Source organism: Saccoglossus kowalevskii, chromosome 8 (genome assembly GCF_978046115.1).
Source record: "Saccoglossus kowalevskii chromosome 8, keSacKowa6.1, whole genome shotgun sequence".
Lineage (NCBI taxonomy): Eukaryota > Metazoa > Hemichordata > Enteropneusta > Harrimaniidae > Saccoglossus > Saccoglossus kowalevskii.
In genome coordinates, this window is record NC_140648.1 from 38,929,489 (window position 1) to 38,940,261 (window position 10,773).

Sequence of the window (10,773 nt, forward strand, 5' to 3'; positions counted from 1 at the left end):
TGAGAGGGCCACCCACATAACTCACACTGGACAGGGTGTACTGCTAGAATGGGGTAGACAATACAATAGTACTGGAAGTGAAATACACATATACCATAATATCGAGTTAAAGCTCCTGGCGTAATACCTCTTAAACTAATTACAAGAAATAAAGCACAGAAAAATACAATGAATAGAGTCACTAAAATAGGGGATTGCTTAGGGAAATGTGCATTGGTGATATAGAAATGGACGACAGTCAATTGCTTCTTCAACACAACAACGAAGAAATACAGGAGTCTTGCTTGCAGAGGAACGCTGGTATTCTGGAGGGCACCGCTGAAAGCAGGAGATCGCAGAGCACTTCATACAAGTCTTACAGAATGATGTAGCCTGTATACTGTATGACTTGTCTCACAGTATCGTAGCAGGATACCAAGTTGAAATGATGGACCCCAACTGTCCCCAGTCTGTCTAATTTATATGCATAAAAGCTCCAGATTCAGTGACACCACCTGGGTTTCCACATGAGCCAATAAGAATGTGATCTAACTGGCAGCTGTGTCACGCAGGCAACTCAGTAGATCATAAACATCCTTTGTTATTTAAATAATACCATACCTGATAGATTCCAAATGTCCTTCCAAAGTTGGAAACAAGTATGACCTGTCAATCACCTTTATGACAGTTATCACACGGCAATGCACACCGTTTCTTCCCATGATTCTATGCACACTTCCATTTGCAGGGTTCGGGGTAATATGACAAAAACATAAAATAAAGGATGCTGAAAGGGGATCTTATTGTAAACTGTGTGGTTAATGAATACTGCCTTTGACAAGAGCCAACACAACAACAACGGTAATCTGAGTAAACCAGCAGGTGGATTGTTTGTTCATGGACAAGATATAAGGCAACGTTCGTGCATTCTTTGTTACTGTGATGTCAATCATTTATAGCAGTAAGTCGTGGAGATTTTTGTATTTTTAAAATTCATGGGAAGCTTTCAAATTTCCTCTAGTTTTCAAGTTATTGATGGTGTTGGCAAATCGTGACTTTAGGCTGTTAACACACGGTGCAAAATTGTGCAAAGTGATTGCAAATTTGGTAGATGTATTTGTATATTTGACCTAAGTTGTTGGTATATAAAACCCCGCAATTGTAAAGACGAAAATGTGAATAAAAGCCAGATGAAAGCAGCCTATATTAGCACACTGTCACATTAGCTGTCTGTAAAATGTTGAAAATCATTGTGCAATGTTGGAAAAAGCTCATGAAAAATTGGCAAAGTTGCTTGTATATTTGACCCAAGTCATTGTCATGCCAACCCGCAATTAAATTGCAAAATAATTAATTAATTGTATAAGCCCACATATAAGAAAATGCCCACATATAAGCAGATTATTTCAACAGCCAACCGAAAAACGAATGACAAGCCGCTTACAAAGCTGCGTAAAGCGATTCAAAGTTGGTCGATTCAATTGATATTGTGACATATGATATTATATTGACGGGACCAATAGTTAAAAGTTCAAAAATGTAAATGTAAATATATTCGTAAATTTCCTACATCTTAAATCTTTAGTTCTGTAATGTATGTTTTAAAAGACTTGACTCAATAAAAAATATCTTCAAATGAAAAAAAAAAAAAAAAAATGGCCGAATCCGAAGCGAAAACGAAACAATTTTACCTTGTACGCCAAATTTACCGACGTTATAACACCGGATAATAATGTAGTAGAGAGTTCTTCATTTAACTTAGTGTTTCATTCATTTTCGAAAATTGTATTCATTGACAAGCAAGAAGGTGAGAATAATTTCACTTTTTTACTTAGTTCTGAGCATCCACACAAAACGCAACACCAATAGTATATTAAAAATGTTATTACAATAATAGCACAAAATAGTGAATGAGCGAATGCACGCACACATGTACGCACACACTAAAACATTGTTTCTGCAATAAAGCTCGGTGAGCTTATATGTTCGTGTAAGTTTTGTGGAAGAAAAAAAAACAAAAACAAAAAACAACATTGTAAAATTTTGCTTTAGTGGAAGCCAACAATGTCGACTGATGGCATTATATATCTGTATGATATCGGCATGAAACGTTAGCGGCGCTTGTCACGAGTCGTTGGAAATGTTTGCTATCGCATAGCGTGTCCCTGACACATGCAGTTGTTAATTGTTTTGAATTGTACCACATTGAACTCAAAGGTAGGGTTATTCCATTAACAAACAGTTTGAATTCTGGGATACGATGATATATGTGTAGAAAGATATGTTTAAAGGGCCGTCGGTTTGTCAAATTCTTCGAAATCTTTGATACAAGGAATACTAAGTTAATATGTCATTGGTGGTGTCAAGTGTATGTATATTGGGTAAACAAATTGAAAGTTATTCTATATTAAACAGTTTCAAGACAGATTAAAAATTGCTTGTTCAGCAGATGTTGTATATAAGAGTGAATTATGTGACACTAGTGCTGTTCTCAGTCGACTAGTTAAATTCATTTTAAATATTTATTACAATATATGTTAATCTGTATCAATTGCTTCTATTAAATGATTGGCTATACTTTAAAAAATTAAAGGGTTTCCCTAAAACGACTGTCAAAACAAAATGACTAACTTAACATGCCAGACCGCGATGCTACAGCGACAAGTGCAGACATGTGTATGTTAGTGTTGAATTGTATATGTGACTCAAATGACAAGACAAGTTGTGTTGTTCATTATAATTGGTGCAATGGCATCACCTGTACGAGATGCAGTGTAGATCAGTTTATCTCGCGATATATCTTGATTTGCATCTTCTTCACATGTCGCGCCCTCTAGCGACGAATTGTTTCTATGACGTAGGTGGGTGAATGCACTACGATATCGTTGAGCCATTTATATTAATATTAACACGATTAATCAATATCATTTTATTCAGTGAAATCGCCGTCCCTAAATGAGTGATTCGAATACCTCGAACACTTTTACGTGTGTATGCAACCCACTACCTCGTGGGAGCACCCTGATCATATATGTTTACTTAGCGTCGATTCACACTCTTGATGAAAATGAGTTTGTAGCCGGCGCGTGTTCAACCGATTGGGATTTGTGGATAGGGTTTAATAAGAAGGTAAAGCCAAATAATATAATAATTAACATTTTGAGCGCAAAACTTTCACAAAATAAAACATACATAATTTTACTGATGTGAAATTGTGTTCATTTGGTTGAAAATTTAAAATTTATAGATTATAGATACATGAAAATGGGCAAAATATTACATCACAATGTTGACGAGCCCGGGATAGGAAAAATTTGAAACAATTGATATTTCCAAATACATAACTGGATTTGTGTGTTTTTATTGCTGAAGTTTATGTGTCATCTGTTGATAGTTTCAGATGAACGAGAAATCCTGCTTCTTTCAAATCGAAAGTGGATGCTTTCAATGGTTGTAGAAACCTTAGTAATGCCTATGAGTCTTTGCGTGGTTTATTTAATCATTGGACGATTTACTGCCACCATCGCAAATTATAGTGATATCGTTATCATGTGACACAGAACTTAAAGGTTAACTGATCTCTGTGCAGTATTCTACGAGTTGTATTCATCCGCCAAATGTTGGACTAGTCAAGCAAAACTAAACACACACTTCCAAATAAATGAGTAGCTGAACATTATATTATGTGTTTCAGGGACTATTTGGCAATTTGCAAGTCACAGGTCCAGATCAATATATACAAAAGTTGAGAGAAATTGATAATTGGTGATATAGCATCATTGACATCTTGTGGCTAATAATCAAGAAAAGAGCAAAAAATCAAGACATTACCAAGCAACCCTAACCAAGCAAAATAAATCTATGATCAAACAACTCAGAGTAGCTACGTACCATGTTCATGTGTCATGTTAATTTCACTGAACAATCGACCAAATCGAATTCATGATTAGACAAACCCACACACAGCCAAATATGTCAACTGATGTGCATCAGTAACATATGTACGATTAATATACATAGACTAAATGCAATCGATGAAATAATTGTTGAACATGTTGACTTAACCAATTTGACTTAAACAAAAACCTTGATAAACTTTTTATAACAATCCAAAATAAATATGAATTTTTTAATATTATATTTAACTCACCATTTTTCCGCATTGCTCAATATTTCAGAACGCAGATATTTAGTCATTTAATAAGCAATGCAAACTTAATTTAAAATAGATACATTCTTAACTGTGTTTACAATAAATAAAATAATGCACTATGAATGCAATAGGTTGAAACTAATAATTTATGTGTAAATATTTACATTTTTGACATATTGATATTTTACCAGTGGCTCACATATGATAATCCAGAATAGGATGCCCTTATATACCACCACTACAAATCACGTATGTACATTCTACAGGATATTGAATTTGTAACCCAGATTTATTAAATTCGTGTAATAATTTTGTTCCGAGCTTTTTACAAGGAAAATATGACTGTGCTCGTTTAATAAATCTGATAATATAAGGTCACTCATCAGATACCCAACACACTCTAGAAATTAACCTTTGAATTAATACTACTGTAAGACAGTTTAGTTACCTTCCAAGTGATATTAAATAGTACGCCTAGGCTCACGCACCAGTCATGTGACTGTTTTAATTTTGGTAAGGCATTGTAAAATTAGAACTTTTTAGAAGTAGGTTATAATCATTCTGGGAACATGACGTCATCCAGTTATACACATCCTTTATTCGCGTTTCAAAGCTTTCAGCCCATTTCACAGTAATATTCTTATTTCTGAATTGTTTTGACTTTCCAGTTTTGCACATCATCACTCTGCTTTTAAAACTAAAGTGAGCATTGTCCGTGAGTACATTCACGAGTTTCAATAAAATTTCAGACGCATTGCCTTCCTCGTATAGTTGTTTTATCTTGGTTGTCGTCTGTGCTCGAAAAATGCAAACTGATCTCAACATTCGTTCCAATATGATTCGATTATTTTTTAAATGAAAGGTATCACCAAAGAAGAACGCCATTTCGTTGTCTATCATCCATGTTTTGCCACTTTTATCGACGAATAAATTGTGCACATATTTCATCTTCGTGTGACGTGTTGGATGCAAACGATAAGCTCGTAATATTCTGTAAAAATAGAAGAAAACCCAGAATATTAAATTTTACTGGGAATACTGTTATAGCATTGTATAAGTATTATTAGATCGCTATTAGTTTAAAACAAATTGTATAAATTCATGAAATACGAATTGCCAGCTTGGTTCAAAATTATGTAATGTATACCGCGTGTCAATTTGAAAAAAATCGACCAATGAACAGTCTATAACTATGTCGACTGACTGACACTAGAGTGTATTTGAGATATTCCTCGTATTGTTGTATTTTAATAAATAAAGTCAATACCAGCTCTGCTCTGCTGTACGACGTCATTTTAAAATAAAAACGAAAGAATAAGCATCTATAGGAATATAACCCTTAAATAACAATTTTGTGATTTTGAAATTACGCTGATTTATCAAAATACAAAAGCAATTAAAGAAACGAAAGTGACATCAACAAGTTGGCGGAGAAATATGAAGTTCAAAATAAATAGTTTTTTGACATTGTTATTAATTTTATGACTCATGACGTCATTCATTGTCTGATAATATATTTTTAAAAAGTGTATGTTGCCATGGAAACAACCGGCAAGATAGTGTAATAGATAATACGTTGAATGTCCTACCTGTCAGTCTCCGCCATCAAATAGTCTAACACCACTACGTCACTGTACACTAATAAATTTAATAATTGTTGCTTTGTAAGATTGCTGAACATAGGGTTATCTACATGCAACAATTTATCGCCCTTTACCATAATAGATGGCTTCTCACTAAAATAATGAAACAAAACTGTTATCGACCATTATAATATTTTCAATCACACATTTCAGCGACCAATGTAATACACGTGTCAAAACTATGCTGCATAATATATTAGTATGTAGTTGAACCATATAACATGAAGGAAACGTTATTAGTACCATTTCACCAAATTTGGAATCCATTTTGACATCGATATTGTACCATTAGTTGCCCAACGTTTTCTCTTAACATATCTATTGACACCGTCAGCATTCCATTTCGAGGCGTCTGGTTTGGTAAGTACAACAGGCGGAATGTAATTCATACACATTATTAAAGACAGGTAGAACGCCATTACTTCGCCTATTAAAATACATTGGATGTGTTATTTGAGCCAGCATCACTTTGCATTAAACACACATAACGAGTTTCTAACAGCTCAAAACAATGAAAAAGCAATCTTACCTAAGGCGTGACACGGCATTTTGGGCCTCACGCACCAGTTACTGCCGTCGACAAGACCGACTGCTACATTCCCTGGGGATGACCATGCACCACATTTGTAACTAGTTATGTTAAGAATATGATGAACTGGCACGTCTACGGATTGTTTGCTGTTATTAAACAAATCAAACACTGTTGGACCTTGGAAATAAAATTGAATATTAGTATGAGCAGATTGATATAGTCTTGGATGTCCCATAATAAAAATACGCACTCTATTATCGTTAAAATTTAATATAATATTTTTTATAAGCAAGTCGTCTAACGTTCTGGTGGCTTTCGGTAAAATATGATTGAATACCATCTGACACCAATATACACGTGGTGATAACTATCAAAATATAGTATTCATAGAATATATAGATGCAACACACATACATCATACAAGTTTGTGGATGTCTTCATGTAATTTGTTGCAGTGCAAATTCCTTAGCTGCTATATTGGCGACGAAGTAACATTCTTCATATTTCCAACATTGCGAGCCAACAGGTTTTTCAGAACAATTGAACTCGTGGATTCAAAACCTCAGTGTAATATATATACAAATACGTTAAGAAAAGTGAGATCATGCATTTATTAGATCAACAGATATGAATGTTTGAAGAAAAAACCCTTATTGACAAAAAATCCAACAAATATTTTATACCAACTATGAAGGGGAATATTTTCATAAAATCTCTTTTTTTGGTAGCATTTACACAACGATGATTTCCATAATAGTACATGACCATCAAAACAGGAACACTCATTTAAGTTGACTATTAATTGGCATTGGTGACCAGGTAACACTTTCCCGTCCGAATGGCTTAATGATACGAACACGTGTGCGTAGCGTAGATAATCCACAGCATACCTCACTCTCTTTACATGACCCTAAGCTACGCGTACATAATTATGAATCAAGTTACAATATGTATGATGTTATTTTTATTACCTTGAATTTAATTGAATTAAAAGGCAAATATTATAAAGATTGTAATTTAAATGAGTTTAAGGCCGAGATGCAGGTTCGTGGGCACTTGGGAGTGAATTTTTTTGCTTTTTATTATCCAAACAGTCTTGGCTATGGACTGTTAAAATTTTGTAGAATTGTGAATAGTGGAACATACTAAAAAAACGAGTTTAAAATATAGACAGGTGCAAACGTTCTCTCTTTTGAATGCTTAGCAAGATTTAGCAAGGCTGTACATAAATAATAAAAAAGAAACATGGTGAAAAAAGAAATGACGGGATCTCCATATTATGCACTATATTTAATTTTTAACTGTTACAGCCATTTTAATTATGAGCATTAGCAAACTTCTTACTGAACAAAATTTTAAAATTCATACAATAAGCTTTCCTAAAATATATAGTTTTCTGAACAAGGGTGGTCATATTTGTTTCCTAATTAACTAATTAAAATACCTGTCAGGTAAACTGAAATAAACCTTATAGAGCTGCGTTTTAATCAATCATAACACAAGTCTTGTTTTAGTTGTAGCTATTTTGGAAAACAAAGGACTGGAGACTTAGCATGCACCCCTGTCTCACCGGCGTTCCTAAGTAGACCTACCAGCTCTCTGTCTCATAGCCCAAATATAGCTTTGACCACATGTAGATCCTTTAGATCAAATCTTGAACCCTTGCACTGATCTTTACAAATACGATTATTAACATACTTTAATTTAATTATTTTATTTTGTATTTGTTAGAGCAATATAAACACTTATTCAGTTCAACTTTCTAGAACTATCATTCTACATATGTCTTTGATTCCACAAATTTATAATTTTACAAAAGTGAATACGAAAGCGTAGCCTTTTCTTCTAATGTGAGAAAAACAAAAACTTAAACTAAACGGGACAAATGACGACAATGAATACAAATAAACATGGTATGTTAAATAGAAATGTAGATTTTAAAATTGGCAGTTGTTGCAATCATGTGCACATGTTAGAGTATGATTACTAAGATGTTTGTACACTAGCGTTTCTTGTGCTGTTCTTGATTGACATCATGAGTTAATGGTAGTATGGTCGAATGTATGAATTTACTAGTATTTACATAGAATTTATTGAGTTTACTGATCCATTTTTTGTTGGTGTGTTAACTTTTATCTTGTCTGATTTTTACTGATGTGAATGGTTGTATAAAACTCTCACATGTGTATTGTTTGGTATCCTATAAAAACGCCTGACTGATATTGTACAGTGCAGTTGCCATAGTAAATTGTTTCAAACTATCTGTTAAATTAATGGGTTGGCAAAAGCTGGCAATATTTTTATGCATTGTTTGTGTGGTTCACAAATGTGTATAATGACATGTTGTAGTGTGTTTTTGACAAAAACACTTGTAATTTGTCTATTTATATTTCAGTCTATTCTCAAATATACAAATACAACATGTTATATTTCCCCAAGAACTTACTAATATTTGCATATTAAGTACCTGGTTCAAAATACATCAATGTGTCCACAGCATTTCATCACGTTGTGTGCTGAATATGAACATAGAGTTACTAAACTTGCATATATAATTACCATAAATATAATGCAAATAAACAATTACTAAAACTTAATCAGTCGATAATTGCTACTATTATTGCCGTATTACAAATAGTTCCGAAAAGGCGGTTTCGTGATTCAAGTTTGGCAAGCAAGTTCAAGGGGCAAATTGGTTACGATTTTTTTTGGTGCTATTAACGAAGACATATTTATGTTTTTCTTAGAATTTGAGAGTGATGCCAACAGCACATGAAACAAAATATTTCGAGAGCAGTTCCAGGGAAAGTTCATCACTATGGGAACAAATAAAAAGGTAATAATGTCATTGTGTTAGCGCCATGATATTTTTGAATGGAATATGTTTGAAGTTTGTTCTGCTGAGCAGGATGGAACACAATCTTGCCGTTTTCCTATTATTGCAAACCTTGACAATGTTTGCAGTGCACTGCTCGTCATTTGGCCATCGTTACTCCCGCTTATATATGCCATGTGTTATTCTGCTTTCCTATACAATGTTGATATGTGTACGTAATCCATTGCACAGAGTGTTTTTGTTCACCACATGCTGCATATTATAATGTACACACTGGTGAAATTCGGATCTGCATTGTTGTCCATTAGGGGCCTGAAATCAACATGGACTTGTAAAAGCTTAAATGAACCTAATCACTGTCTTTCTTGGCCAATTTATGGTGTAGGAATTGGTTTATATCTCAGTGCATTTAACACGCAATTTTTTTCTCGACGTTCCGAGTTTTTACTGTCGATATTAAATATACCTTATGTGTTTGACCCATTTTATGTAGGTACATGATTTATGAGTAACCAGGTCACACGCCAATTGATGACGTCGGACTTTACAAATGTAATTACTGAATCATCAATATGTCAATATTTGATGTCAGCTGTGAGAATTGTAATATTTATTGATTACTGAAAAACTTGATACCCATCCAAACAAACGTATTCACAAATTCATAAACGTTCCCGTTATAAACATCAAATTCATAAATTGTATAATAAATTCTATTTTAAAATAGATGACTTGCAGGGTTCAGTATCACGTGGTACTAGTATTTCGTCTGATTACGTCAAACAATATGTTGCCACGTACGTAGTCAGTCATACATTATTCACTTAAAATAATCCTCCAAATATCACACCGGGGCATGGCTGGTAAATGATATATTTAAAACATCACAAACACCTTTTGATTGTTTGCACGACACCGTGAATCTGTCGTCATGAACTGTTTTGTTGTTGCTGACGTAATCGGGCACAATATCGCGTGCCTCATACACCTGCAAATAGTTTATTGATTAGATATATAACTATAAAATTATTGGATATGTTACCTTTTGGTGCCAAACTTTCAAGGTCTTTTGACCACAACATGCCATGTTCGACAACAGTTAGTCCATGCATATTATAGCTACGGCTGCCAGTCAGGTTTATAAACGGCACACTACTGCTGTTTTCACTGGAGCATACCAAATTAATAGATCCATTTCCGCTTAATATAGAGGTTGGCTGCTCGTGCACAATCTGATCGGACTCTTTCGTCGGCGGGCTTCTTTGCGACATAACCACATTGTCTAGTGAATTTATGTGAACTAGGTACACGATTATTGTGCTTATAGCCACGTACGCTGTTACGCGAAGAAGATAACCAATTTTAAGCATTTTGCTTAATGACTACTACAACCTCGAACAACAATATTATATATAACTAGGGAGTAGGCACACAGCTGCTACGAGTTATAATTACACTATCCGCGTCAGCTTATGTCAAATGTAAATGCCCCAATCATTCCCGACAGACTGTTGTCATAACACGCACATATTCACAAATGTGTACAGTGAAAAATAAGTGTCAATTATTGAAATGACACACAGTTTACTGATCTGTGTAAAGTAAGTTTCAACCATTGAAATGACACACA

General features: G+C 34.1%; 1 protein-coding gene across 1 annotated transcript; it reads right to left on the reverse strand.

Moving 5' to 3' along the window:
- Nucleotides 1–4,072: 4,072 nt before the first annotated feature.
- On the reverse strand, nt 4,073–10,531 carry LOC144355844 (four-jointed box protein 1-like). The gene is made up of 5 exons (XM_078010877.2): nt 10,186–10,531; nt 6,305–6,484; nt 6,019–6,202; nt 5,722–5,868; nt 4,073–5,123 (listed from the first exon to the last, which is right to left on the reverse strand). Exons 1-5 carry the CDS (start codon nt 10,511–10,513, stop codon nt 4,637–4,639), a joined length of 1,326 nt encoding a protein of 441 aa, XP_077867003.1. The 5' UTR covers nt 10,514–10,531; the 3' UTR covers nt 4,073–4,636.
- Nucleotides 10,532–10,773: the final 242 nt, after the last annotated feature.

What these genes read in the sequence shown, in the direction of transcription:
- LOC144355844 (XM_078010877.2), bottom strand. Translation starts at nt 10,513, where the DNA reads ATGCTTAAAATTGGTTATCTTCTTCGCGTAACAGCGTACGTGGCTATA. An exon ending in TGAAAGTTTGGCACCAAAAG is followed by an intron (nt 6,485 to 10,185) that starts GTAACATATCCA and finishes TTTATTTCCAAG; the next exon opens with GTCCAACAGTGTTTGATTTG. An exon ending in ATTCCAAATTTGGTGAAATG is followed by an intron (nt 5,869 to 6,018) that starts GTACTAATAACG and finishes TCATTATTTTAG; the next exon opens with TGAGAAGCCATCTATTATGG.